This window comes from Geotrypetes seraphini, chromosome 8 (assembly GCF_902459505.1).
Source record: "Geotrypetes seraphini chromosome 8, aGeoSer1.1, whole genome shotgun sequence".
Lineage (NCBI taxonomy): Eukaryota > Metazoa > Chordata > Amphibia > Gymnophiona > Dermophiidae > Geotrypetes > Geotrypetes seraphini.
The window spans coordinates 129596521-129610207 of record NC_047091.1 but is presented as its reverse complement, the minus strand read 5'-3'; the positions used below and the strand labels follow the sequence as shown (position 1 = coordinate 129610207).

General features: G+C 47.0%; 1 protein-coding gene across 1 annotated transcript in view; it reads right to left on the bottom strand.

Annotated features, from left to right (window-relative positions):
• Window positions 1–596: 596 nt before the first annotated feature.
• DRG1 (developmentally regulated GTP binding protein 1) overlaps window positions 597–13687 on the bottom strand; it is a 30552-nt gene continuing 17461 nt past the window's right edge. The window contains exons 7-9 of the mRNA XM_033955450.1: window positions 2393–2560; window positions 2178–2300; window positions 597–1969 (exon numbers count right to left, since the gene is read on the bottom strand). Of these exons, the coding sequence (XP_033811341.1) occupies window positions 1870–1969; window positions 2178–2300; window positions 2393–2560 (391 nt within the window). The 3' untranslated portion in view covers window positions 597–1869. The remainder of the gene's footprint in view (window positions 1970–2177; window positions 2301–2392; window positions 2561–13687) is intronic.

Below are 13687 nucleotides of genomic sequence, written 5' to 3'. Positions count from 1 at the left end.
GAGAGCGGAACTCCTCCCTGACTGATTATTAGTGAGATGGATTCAGGGGACAACAGTTCAGTCTTGAGCCCCCCTTGATGGGAGATTTGGCCTCCTATGTTGAGGATCAGGATGGAGTCCTGGCTGTGGTCCCAACAGAGGATCCCTCCATACAGCGGCTGCTCAAGTCTGTGCTAATCATCCATCTTTGTCCTCCCCTTCCATTTCCCTTCCCTGGAAGTCTAGCATCTTTCATTTTTTTTCATCTCCATCCCCACAGTTATGGACCCCACCATCCCCAGATCCACTATCTCTCCTTTTCTCAACTACTCTTTCATCCAGCATCTCTCTCCCCTTCCCCACCACTCCAGGGTCTACCATCTCCCAACTACGCTCCTATCCAAAATGTCCATCCGCCCTCCAACACACTATCCCTTGTGTCCAACTTCTCTCCCTTTCTGTTCCTTCCCTCATCTCCTGTTTTTAGACCCATTATTCCCCCCCAAAAGGCCTTCTTTTTAATATCCTCCAGCAGATCACCGGTGTTGTAGTAATCCTAGCCTGCTGCAGTCCCACCCCTCCTCTAACGCTACAGCCAACCGGTGATCCTCTGCAAGCTGCTTTCCAGGCGAGACCAGGAAGGTGGGAGAGAGATGGTGGACAATGGGATGGAGGGAAGGCAGAAACAGAAACAGTATTTTCTCATGGATCAAATCTATTTACACTGCAGGCCAAATTTGGCCCCCTTGGCCTAGTGGGTTGCAGAAAAGAAATAAAACTTTAAAATGGAGCCAGAAACCTTAAGTAAGGGGAACTATCAGCGATTTTGGTCCCACACAAACGTAACAGGCAAATTCTGAAGAAAAATCTCTTAGTGGAGAAATCAAGCACAAACTGTAAAAGGGATATAAAGCAAAACCATACTGCTCCAGAAAAACAAAGACTCATCAAGTCCCATGCAACAGTAATAGGTAGGAAAGTACACACATGCATCCTGCAATGCTTTCATAAGCTTATGGAAAATGAGCTGGGGAAGGTGCTGACGCTCAACTGTAAGAATATGACTTAAACCAGCATAATGCTGAAGTATTTGGGTCCCCTTGGTTAATTTGGTGAATATTGAATTCTTAGCAAAATCTTTGTATATGCAACAGTGTTTGTATAAGCCCCAGATCAACTTCCATCAGGGAGAAGTGGAATAACCCTGAATGGCTGAAGGACAGAGATCTGGGAACAGAAGGGAAAGTATGGATTCCCCCAGATATCTCTATTGGGATTTCACAGGAATAAACCAGAAAAATAGCTTGAAAAAAAAGAGCCAAGGATAGAAGAGTACCTCCGACATCGCAAGGTATCACACCCCTGGGGCTTCCCACAGTCCCACTTCACTAACCACTCAACTGGACCCAGAAGTACACCCCAGAATTAGTCCAACATTGCACAGGAACCATTTACCATCTGGATACAAAACTGAAGAGTTACTAGTTGCAATGTACCTTATAGAGAGCATACCTCACAACCATTTGTCCTATTTCCATCTGCTGACAGAGAAAAATAAACCGTTCATCTGGACTAGCCTGGTGGATTATAAGGAATTAATATTTAAATCTTGAATTCCAAATTCCTGGAATTTCTAATACCTAGAAAGATTCTGTATCTTGGCTCCCCACTGAGAAATTAGGCCTGAGCTTATTAACAATATCCAAACCGGGTTTAAATTTATCTCAGCATATTGTCCTTTTTTTAACCTTGTTAAAATGGTATTAGCCCACTACCCTTCCATGTAAGATTTCAACACATGCAGTCAATTACTACAATTGAGAATGCTGTCTAGGCTTTATTTTCCATTATGTGCATTCAGTCCTGCACATAGAAGAGCAGCAGTGATATTTACTTCTTCACAATCTGAATGACATCTTCATCTTCCATAACATGATCTTTCCCAACTTTCTGTGGGTTGTGTTTCACAGAGGAACCCCAGACCAGCGCACTGCAGGGAGAAGAGAAAATGAGAAATTTTACAGTACTACACCCTCCATAGCCAAAGACCAATTCTTCCTCACTCTGGTCCTATTTAGAAAACTATCACTTTGGAACACTGTGTCTAATGCATTGTTCTAGTGTACCAGTGGCCAAAGTACAGCAAAAACAAACAAACACACACCAGAAGGAGGTCTCACCCAAGTCTTTCTACTCACTATTTGAACTCTTTGATAAGGTTCTTGTGGATCTTGGTGCAGAAGTCCTCCACTGTGGTCCTACAGTCTGGCAGCACCACTGGTGCAGTGTAATCTGGCAGCTGCCCTTTGGGTTTGGTGTAGCTGCAACAAAGAACATACAAAGTGCTAAATATTCCTTAGATTTCCTCAGCTAACTACTTTCTACCCTGGGGCTGCATACAGAAGAGCCTTACATTCGCACCAGACGTAGATAATCCCAGATCTTCTCCAGCAGATCATCAAAGTTCCAGCGGTGATGAGCAGAGATGGGCACACAGTGTGGCACTTTGTAAATAATATCCAGCTCCTCCAGAGAGATCTGATCTATCTTATTCAGCACATAAATGCAAGGGATATAGACCCTACAGGAGTACCAAAACAGAAAGGATCAACAATAGTACCCAAAACTGCACTAAGACAAGAAAAAAAAACAATTTCATGCTAGAACAGTGGTTGACAGCAAAGTTTTGCAGGCCCAGCTCCTTTTCCTATTACAAGAGCAGAGACTGCTTCCCCTTCCTACTTTATACACCCTATTAAGCCTCATGCTGATGCTAGGCTTTTTTAAAACAATCATACTATTTTACTTCTCTCCACTGCAAGCCCTCAGTGACCCCTGTCTATTCATCTACTGTAATTCGCCGATTGTGAACCGCCTAGAAGGCGCAAGATTATGGCGGTATAGAAAAATAAAGTTATTATTATTATTTTATGTATCCACCATTCAAACCAACAAGCTACCTTTTATATACAGAAGAATGTCTTTTGAAATACAATTCTTGTTTATTGCTAGATGACAGGAGGAATATGATAGAAATTTATGAAAGCATGAATGAGGCGGAATGGTGACTTTTAGTTTATGAATATTTGATATCACCATTCGGGTACAACAATCAAAGTTGCATACAATTGTCAAAATAGCACAGGACCATATAGATGGATGATAAATTTTAAAAAAGCAAGCAATTTTAAAATCTAATTAGCTTAGGTTAGACATATAAGAAGGGTCAGGGTGAGAAATATAGTAAAAAGTAATAGCTATCTGTGGACCTCAACTGAATGGAAGATTAGGTTTCTACCTTCAATAATCTTCTTTCTGTTAAGTCCCTGTAGGATTCCACACACATCCCAACTGGGAGTTGCAGAAAACCAACACTTTTCAGAGCACATGCTGTATCCCCTTAGTCTGAGAGCTAGAGAACATATCCAGTTAAGTCCCAAAGCCAAGTAACATATCTGAATAAATCCATGACAAGGGGCTACAGGGGAAGATCCCCAGCAACATAGTCTGAACTGGTCTGCTCTGTAAAACATGAAACGGGTAATAAACATGGCCAAATCCTATCCAGCTAAATGTTGTAGAACAATGTAGAACTAACCTGTTGTGTACATGAGATAGCCTTGAGCAAAGCATACTCACAGAAGGGGAATACTGCTCACAGGATCCATCACCTGGCTAGAAAGACTTCAAGCCTGCAAGGAGAATAATCAAAGCAGAAAGAAGCAGGCTATTCAACAACTGAGTGCATACGGAGAGGGCAGGTCACATGGAATCTTACAGGGACTAACAGAAAGAATATTATCAAAGATAGAAACCTAATCTTCCATTCTGTTACATCCCTTCCGGATTCCATATGCTAGGTGGCATACCAAAGCAGTGGTAACAGCTAGGGAGGGACAGAAAAGCCTGCCCTCAACACCGAGATCCCAAAAGCAGCACAGCCACTTGATAAAAGTATGAATAGAGAACCAAGGAGCCATCCTGCAAATTTCATCAGGCTGAATCATGCAAGACTCTGCCCATGGCACAGCCATACGTCCAGTCGAGTGGGCTTTAAGCAAAATCAGCAGCTGCTTGCCACAGGCGATGGAAGTTGCACAAATGACCATTTGAATCCATCGAGCGATCGAGGACTTGGACACCAGCCGACCACGGCAAGGCGAAGCAGTCAGGACAAAAAAGGGATCAGACAGCCTGAAATCATAAGTCCTCTCCAAATAGAACAAGACTCTCTGAACATTCAACTTGCGTAAGATCTGAATATGCACGCTCTGAACCTGAGAGATGAAACACAGGCAACCAAACCTCCTGATGGAGATGGAAGGCTGATACCACCTTTGGCAGAAAGGAAGGTACAGTACGGAGAACACCACCTGCATCTGTAAAACAGAGAAAAGCTTCCCTGCACAAAAGGGCCTGAAGCTCCAATAAATGCCTTGCCTAGACAATGGTGACCAGAAAGACAGCCTTGATCATTAGATACAGAAGAGAAGCATCCTTCAGTGGCTCAAATGGGGCTTCTCCAAGGCCCTGCAAACTGATGTCAAGGATCCATGAAGGGAAAGGAAGAAGCATGGGAGGAAGCAAACTAAGCGCCCCTCTCATAGATCTGGTCACGTCTGGATGAGCAGTAAGCGGATTAGCTCCTCTGTGCGCTCAAAAACATAAAAGGCCCTCAACCTGAACTTTAAGGGAGGCCACTGCCAGACCTTTGTCTAGGCCCTCCTGAAGAAAAACCAAGACCACTGAAATGGGAGCCCCCTCAGGCTCCACTCATTCCTTAACACACCCTTGTTGGAAAGTCTTCCAGGCCTTGGCATAAGTAGCCATAGTAGTTTCCCTGAGCGCAAAAGAGTCGAGATAACTACCTCTGAAACCATGCTTCAGAAAGACTAAGCACTCAAAACCATTGTGGTTTCTCCATGGACACCAGCCCTCGACTGAGAAGTTAGCGAAAAAAAGGGAGCTGAAGTAACTCATCCCGCCAAAGACAGATGAGATCCAATCTGGCGCTACTAGAATCACTAGGCCAAGATGTGGCGCTATTCCGCAGATGACCCGACTGACCAGAGTCCACAGAGGGAACATGTACAGGAGCTTGTGAGACGGCCAGGTCTGAACCAAGGCATCCAGTCCTAGGCTTCCATGCTGTGTTCATCAACTGAAAAAACGCCTGGCCTTCGAATTCAGTCGAAGCCATCGAATCTATCTGGGGCTGACCACAGCGCTGTACAATCAGATGGAATGCCTTTCGCAGGAGGGATCATTCTTTCTGGTCCAGGACCTGTTGGCTGAGGATGTCTGCCTGAATACTGATGACTCTGGCCACAGGGGCCGCCAAGAGACAGAAGATGTAATTCCGCCCTGCGGAACAGCATGCGAACCCCTGACCCCAAGGGAGTGATTTTTGTGCCCCCTTGATGATTTATGTACAACACCACTGTGGCAGTGTTGGAGAATACTTGCACCGTTTTCCTTTCCAAAGGCTAGAAAGCAAGTACACTTCTCCCTCCATATTTGCGGTTTCAGCATTTGCGGTTTCAATTATTCACGGTTTTTAGCTTGATGGCTCCTCCCCCCAAATTACATCAGCTTGCATAGAGAAATCGCTGATTCCAAGCGTTTACAGAGAAAATTGCTGATTCCCAGCACTTTCTTCACCATGTTTTGCCTCTCCTTCGGGAACAGGCCAGGTCTCCCACCATATTGTTCGCGGTTTCACCATATTCACAATGTTTTTTAATAGAAAACAGCGAATAACATACAAAAAAGTTATTCGCGGGTTTTCTGTATTTGCAGTTCTGTATTACAGCGAATCCGGAGGGAGAAGTGTAGCGCCAACTGAATTGCCCGAAGCTCCAGAAGATGGATCAACCAATATTTCTGACAAGGAGTCCATTGCCCCTGAATGGAGCAGTCCCCACAGTGAGTACTTCAACCCAACAGGTTGCCATCCTACATAAGAGAGTCATCCATTCAGCAATCTGAAAAAGCCAGCTCTGGCAGAGAGTCCCCCTCTGAAGTCATCAGCTCAAGCTGTTACGAGCTGGCACCATCCAGGGAAGCGGCATCTGAAGGGGATGACACTGTGGAGACCACCAATAGAGGAGGGACTCTTGTTAAAGATGCATGTGCACTCTGGTCCATGGGACCGCCTCCAAGACTGCCATTGACCCCAGAACCTACATATAATGCTAGTGGGTCCAGGAGCTGGATGGTCCAGGAGATCTCCGATCTGTTGAAGTTTCTGTCTACGTGCCTCAGGAAGAAAACCATGACCCTGTCTAGTGTCGAAGAGAAGGCCCAGATACTCCAGGGACTGGGAGAGCATCAAGTGTCTCTTCCTGAAGGCACCAACACCTGCAGCAGACGCCACAGTCGCTACCACACTTCCACACTCCTGACAAGACAGAGTCCAGATCAACCAGTTGTCCAAGAAAAGATGGGCCTGGCCACCCCGCCAGTGGAGAAAGGCCATCACAACTACTGTCCACCTTAGAGAAAGTATGGGGTGCCATCATGAGGCCAAAGGGCAGAACTACGAACTGGAAATGTTGTTGCAGAACATGGAAAAAAACACAGAAACTTGCAAAGCTCTGGGTAGATCGAATTTGGAGGCAAGTCTCTTAAGATCCAAGGATGCTAGAAACTCTCCTGGAGAGACCTCAGCTATCAACTCTGTTAACATGCGAAAAGGAGAAATCTGCATGAAGTCAATGACCGACTGGAGATCCAGTCTCCAGTCCTCTGAGCCTTTCTGTGGCCTGATGTCGATTTGTGTTCTGGAATGGGTTCTATAGCTCTGATGTCTAAGAGATGTTGCAGAGTATCATTGACCCTGGACTCATGTTCTGGCTGACCTGCCAGAGTCCAGAAACAAAGCAAGAGGCAGGCAAAAGAGATCTAACTGGTGCCCCTTCCAAATGAATGCCAGCACCCATGGGTCCGATGAAAGTCAAGACCATTCCTGATAAAACTGAGAAGTCTACCTCCGATATGAGGAAGCGCCGCCAGACCCCTGGCAGCATCGGGGGTTTTTAGGCGCAGCCACTGCACGGGAACCTGAGGCCGCTAGGAATTGGAGCTGTTAAAACATGGGCGTAGCCCTGGTAATATCTCTGGGAGGAAGAATCTACAGACCCCCGACGACACCTGCAGGTGTAACGAAAGCACTACAATCCCCCGATGTCACAGGAAGAAACTTAGGGCTGCACTCAGCAACAATTGTGATGAGGACATCTAGAACTTTACCAAAAAGAAGCTAGCGCCCCAGCCTAAAGACGAATCCAAAGAGTCTGGCATACAGATACTGCATAAGCATAGACTTTACTAAGAACTTGCATGAGATCCACCACATAATCCATAACATCCATCACCAGCGGAGGACAGGCAGGCAAATCCACAGAGCGCAGTCAGACATGACAGGCTTGCACCATGAAGAAAGCGGCCACTGCCACTTTGATACCTAAAGACACCACTACCAACAATTTATTTTTTAACACAATATCCACCCTGTAATGAATAATTAACTTTTCCCAAGATAAGAAAATGGGGTGGGTTTTTATTTCTGGTTATTACTTACTATATCAATATTTGAATGAATTTTTTCTTAATAAAATTGATTTTATGTATTATTGATTGGATGAGATGGAGGGAGGGATGGGGGAATATATATTCAATTACATAATAAGATATTTGATTAGAAGGGAATGGGGTGGGATTTTATTTCTGATTATTACATACTATATCAATACAGTGGTGCCTCACACAACGAACTTAATCCGTTCCAGGAGCAAGTTTGTTATGTGAAACGTTCGTTGTGTGAAACGCGTTTTCCCATAAGAATACATGTAAAACAAAATAATTCGTTCTGTAGCATAAAATATGCTAAGGTGACATAAAAAAAGATAAATTTTTGGTTACTATTTTTATTTAGATACATCTAAAAACATAATTGTTTTTTAAAACAACACACATTTTTTAAATTTAAAGACAGACTAAGTAGAGTCTAATTTTACAGTGAGAGAGGGCAGAGTCTCAGCGGCAAAAACTGGGACTTAACTGTTCATTTTTTTTTTTTTTCTACCGTGTTTCCCCGATGATAAGGCAGGGCCATCAAATAAGACAGCCCCCCCTTTTTAGAAAAAAATGTAAAATAAGGCACCCCCCCCGCAAATAAGCCACCCACCGATACCTGCGCTTACCCGAATCGGGTGGTACGGTGGGTGACTCCGTGTGGTCCCTGGCACCCCCGACACGATCGGGGCAAGAGGGAGCTCAAGCCCTCTTGCCCCCCCGACTCCCCGACACGATCGGGGCAAGAGGGAGCTCAAGCCCTCTTGCCCCCCCGACTCCCCGACACGATCGGGGCAAAAGGGAGCTCAAGCCCTCTTGCCCCCCCGACTCCCCGACACGATCGGGGCAAAAGGGAGCCCAAGCCCTCTTGCCCCGCCGATTCCCCAACTCCCCGACAATATCGGGCCAGGAGGGAGCCCAAGTCCTCCTGGCCACGGCGACCCCCTAACCCCACCCTGCACTACATTACGGGCAGGAGGGATCCCAGGCCCTCCTGCCCTCGACGCAAACCCCCCCTCCCCCCAACGACAGCCCCCCCCAAGAACCTCCGACCGCCCCCCCAGCCGACCCGCGACCCCCCTGGCCGACCCCCACGACACCCCCAACCCCCTTCCCCGTACCTTTCTGTAGTTGGCCGGACAGACGGGAGCCAAACCCGCCTGTCCGGCAGGCAGCCAACGACGGAATGAGGCCGGATTGGCCCATCCGTCCCAAAGCTCCGCCTACTGGTGGGGCCTAAGGCGCCTGGGCCAATCAGAATAGGCCCGGGAGCCTTAGGTCCCTCCTGGGGGCAGGGCCTGAGGCACATGGTCGGGTTGGGCCCATGTGCCTCAGGCCCTGCCCCCAGGAGGGACCTAAGGCTCCCGGGCCTATTCTGATTGGCCCAGGCGCCTTAGGCCCCACCAGTAGGCGGAGCGTTGGGACGGATGGGCCAATCCGGCCTCATTCCGTCGTTGGCTGCCTGCCGGACAGGCGGGTTTGGCTCCCGTCTGTCCGGCCAACTACAGAAAGGTACGGGGAAGGGGGTTGGGGGTGTCGTGGGGGTCGGCCAGGGGGGTCGCGGGTCGGCTGGGGGGGCGGTCGGAGGTTCTTGGGGGGGGGGCGGTCGTTGGGGGAGGGGGGGTTTGCGTCGAGGGCAGGAGGGCCTGGGATCCCTCCTGCCCGTAATGTAGTGCAGGGTGGGGTTAGGGGGTCGCCGTGGCCAGGAGGACTTGGGCTCCCTCCTGGCCCGATATTGTCGGGGAGTTGGGGAATCGGCGGGGCAAGAGGGCTTGGGCTCCCTTTTGCCCCGATTGTGTCGGGGAGTCGGGGGGGCAAGAGGGAGCCAGGCGGAGAGAGGGCAGTTAAGCGCAGTGCCTGCGCGGAAGGATGCAGCTCGGGCGACTTCGTTGTGTGAAACGAAGTTCGTTGTAGGGAGCAAGACATAAAGTTCGTTGTGCGCAGCGTTCGCTGTGCGAGGCGTTCGTTATGCGAGGCACCACTGTATTTGAATGAATTTACAATAAAGTTGAATTTATGTATTATTGAAGGGGAGGGAGGGAGGGAAGGGGGATTATTATATTCAATAAGAATTATATAAATTTAAATTTCTTACATAATATTATAACTTTATATAATATTAATTTTCTAAAGAAATGTTAATTTAATGATAATAAGTGAGTTAATCAAGTGTGTATATTCAAGTTTCTAAAAAGTTTATTTGAAACACTTGTTGTAACATAAGAAAATGAATAAAGATTTATAAAACAATATCCACCCTGCGATCCTGAGAGTCCTTAAGCATCACTCCCCCATCATTAGGGAGGACTGTGTGCCAGAAAATTTGTGCCACGGCAGAATCTACTTTAGGCTGGTTAAACCTGCTGGAAATCAGGAGCCAGGGGATAATCTTAAACATAGCATTAGCAGGGCAGAAGAGCTGTCTAGGGTAATACATTGATTTGTAACCAGACCAAGGAGCCGGAGACAAGAAAAAAAGGCACATGAGAACAGTCACTGACCGAAGCCTGAGAAGTGAAAGGTGGAGAATCCAAATTGAGCTCTTTCAGAATAGCAGCAATAAAAAAAAGAGCACCTTGCTTAAAAGGCATGTGGAAAGAAGAATCAGCACCCAAATCCAGACTCTCAGAGTTGCTGAGGTGACTAGCCCCGGCAAGGTTATCAGCCCTATCCAATATAGAAGCAGTTATCAGACATAAAAGCTGAATGGTAACTACTGTAATCAAAATCTGCTATAGCTGGACGAGAGGGCTCCCAAACTGGAAGCTCCACTACCAGCACAACAGGCTGAGAAAAAAATCTGACATGCCCACTGGCTGCGTCAAACAAGCGGGGACTAAATACATTTTCTAGAGAAGTCAAATAAAATCCGGTGAAAAGTCACACCCAGCAACCATGACAGGGCTCTGTTGAGGTACACGTGCTGCACCAAAAAAGTCCCCAGACTTGGAGCGCAGGCATTTTGCACCAAACTCCAGAACGGCCTCTGGGTGAGATTTTTCTCCGAAGTCGCATACCCAGGTCAGCTCCCCAGCCCTAGAGTACATGGAGGAGGCAAAGGCCAAAGCTCCCGCCCCCTTCCCATCACGCTACGGCATGCAGTGCACGGTCCCACAATCAATGCACACATTCGACAGATTAGGGACTGGGGAGTCCATCTCAAATGATTTTTATCAAATTGAGGGGTTTTGAGACAGAAATTAAAAAAAATCAGGAAAAAAAAGGGTTTTAAAATCCAAGATGGCCGCCGCCTGCAAATGTGTGCCAAAAACAGCAAAAATAAACACAACCCAAAAATAAAAAAATAGTTTGGGGAGGTAGGGGACCTGAACCCTACCCTCAGAAACTATGAAAAATGACTTTTTACATTCCCATAGGAAATAATGGAGGTGTACTCACAATTCTGCAGTGCCATGCCTGTAAGAAGTTTTAACAGCAACCGAGAGGAGGAAAAGGATTTTCTTCCTCAGAAACTTCTCCAAATGATCAGAGTGGAAGATCTTCGGACTGCCATTCAGCCAGACACCGACTATGACCTCTGCTCCCACGGATCCTCGTCACACGGTCGGGGGAGGGAAAGGCAGCCTGCGCCTTGAAACCGAGCAAGCAAACTCCCAGGGAAGGGGCCCCAAGTTTATGAAGGGTGATACACAGCAGACTGGCTCCACAGATCCACCAGAGATTCTCTGGCACCACGGGTCTGCGTCCTTTCCTCTGACAGGGGGCCAAATGGAAGGGGTCTCAAGGCACTGAAGCCACCGTAAAAGTGAACTTTAAGCAAAAAAACCAAGAAAAGAAGCAGAGCAACTGTAAGATTTTTGCACGGATTGCTTGCAGAAATTGTAACTGGATATATTCTCTAGCTCTCGGGCTAAGGGGGGTGGAGGGGGTGGTGGTGGAGCATGTGCTCAGGAAAGTGTTGGATTTCTGCAACTCCTGTGCCAAAGGATACCAGCATGACATAGCTCTAGCAATTTTCAGAGCACCCTCCGGAGAGTCGAACTGCTCCGAGATCAGAACATACATATCAGGGTACCAGGGCAAAGTAGCAGACTGCAAGCACACACCACAAAGCCAGGAGGAAGAAGTGGATGGAGCCAACAGAGTGACCAAAATGAACTCCTGCAAAGATTCAGAAATAAGTTCCAGCAAAGCTGCAGACTTAAATAAGCACAGGATCGCAAGAGTATTTCCAGGCTCCACCTAGCACACAGTCCCTGATCTCCCACCCCAGGAAGCGCTGCACCTGCAAATAAGGGGTCAGAAAGCATCAGGATCTCCCAGATCAGGTTCAGGCAGCGCAAGCACAGTGGCAGGGTGAGAAAACTGGTTCCAAGCTTCAGGCCACAAAAAATTTCAAAAATTCAGAAAAAGTGCCCGGCTCCTGGGGCATAGAGTCACCCTAAGGTGCAAAGGGACCATAGCCTGGTGGATGGAATTAACAGCCATCTGAGCCCTGAAAGTCATGAAGGCTGGCCTGCCGGGTTAGCTGAGTGTTGGGTCATCTGTTTCAGCAAGGGAAAGGCTAAGCTGAATGCTGCATGCCTGCTCTCCCGGCTGTGGCACATAGTGCAAAAATGCTCTAAAAATGTACAATCCTGGCAAGAATCCACATGAGGCGAGCCCAAGGACTCTATCCCAGCAGGTTTGTAGGCAAAATTTGCAGTTTTGAAGAAGCAGGGAGCTTTAGCAAAAAAGATCACTAAAACTCTAAAAATAGCGATTTAGGATTTTTCAGGCGGTGAAACATAGGAGAACATTCATACACTCAAAACCCCACTTTTCAAGCCTCCCCTCGGTTCCTCTCACAGGCCATCAGTCTGTGTACTCATTATGACCTGGTTAACAGGATCTGTGATGTAACCTGCTTTCAGCTCGTTCACAGTAGCTAGATGAGAAAATGCACTACCGCAATGCTGGGAATGGTTCTGTAAATCTTATCTTTGGGCTGCCAGTCAGACTCCTATGTCTGACTACACTTCCACCTTGCAGACCAACAGATGCACACCAGTATGGGCAAAAGCATGACAAAGTAGCCAGCACCCCTGCGAGACACTGCCAAGCCTCCTAAGGACGCCTAATAGCCTGCATGTGACCTCTGCTTAACAGTAGGTGAGACCACCTCAGGGACAGCCCTGAGCTCCAGAGAAAACTATGCAGGCTGGCTAACAGGTACCCAGTGGGATTGGCCTGTCTGTGAATTCTCAAGCAGGCAGAGCTTCAAATTCACTCCAAGAACTAAATTACCTGAAAAGGGGATGAAATTACATTGAATTAAAAATAAAATAGTGAGAGCAGAACAAAAACGCCTGTAGGCATGCGTGCAGAAGGAAAATACTGAAGGTGGAGCTAGAGAGCCCAATGAAGTATAACAGGCAGAGTGAAAAATCCAGTGGATTCTTTCTAGGAGGAAGTGATGTCACCTGCTAAGATAGTGGGTTGATTTTGGAGCTCTGCAAAAGCAGTCTCGACAGAGCGCAATAGCATAGATCTGGCCCCCAACCGTGATATTTTAGTACTGTAGTTCTCAGGGCAAAAGCTGGTGAACTTTGATGGCGGCAGTGAATCGGAAATCGCTGAAGGAGTTTGCCTACACGCCAAGCGGTGTGGGCAGCTCGAAAATTGAGGCAGTGGAGTGAACACGAGCGGCAAAGCCATCGGCAACCACAGCCTCGGAGGCAGTGGTAGTGGCTCCTTCCAACGTAATAGATCCTCTGGCTGAGCTGAAATCCATGCTCTCGAATGGATTCCTTCTGCATCAGCACACAGCTATAGGGAAATAACCCTACTGTCTACAATGTCTCACCTATTGCACTGGAATAAAAATTATGCAAACAATAAAAGTGTTATTTTCTTGGGTGTTCAAGAAAGATTTTAGCACTCAGACTTTACATAGGACACACAAAGAAGATCGAAAAACAAAAGAACATAATGAGCTGTAAAGGGAAATAGGACTCCCAAGCATCTTGAGGACATTAGGAGAGCAACACTAATCCCTAGAAAACCAAATTGCTTTACATTTTGATAAACTGAGATCACTCTCAAAGGCATTCAGAAATAGCATTCAAACAAGTGTTGAGAGGTACTAAATCCAGAGACAAGAGGTCAACTGAAAACATAAGATGGATCTCAT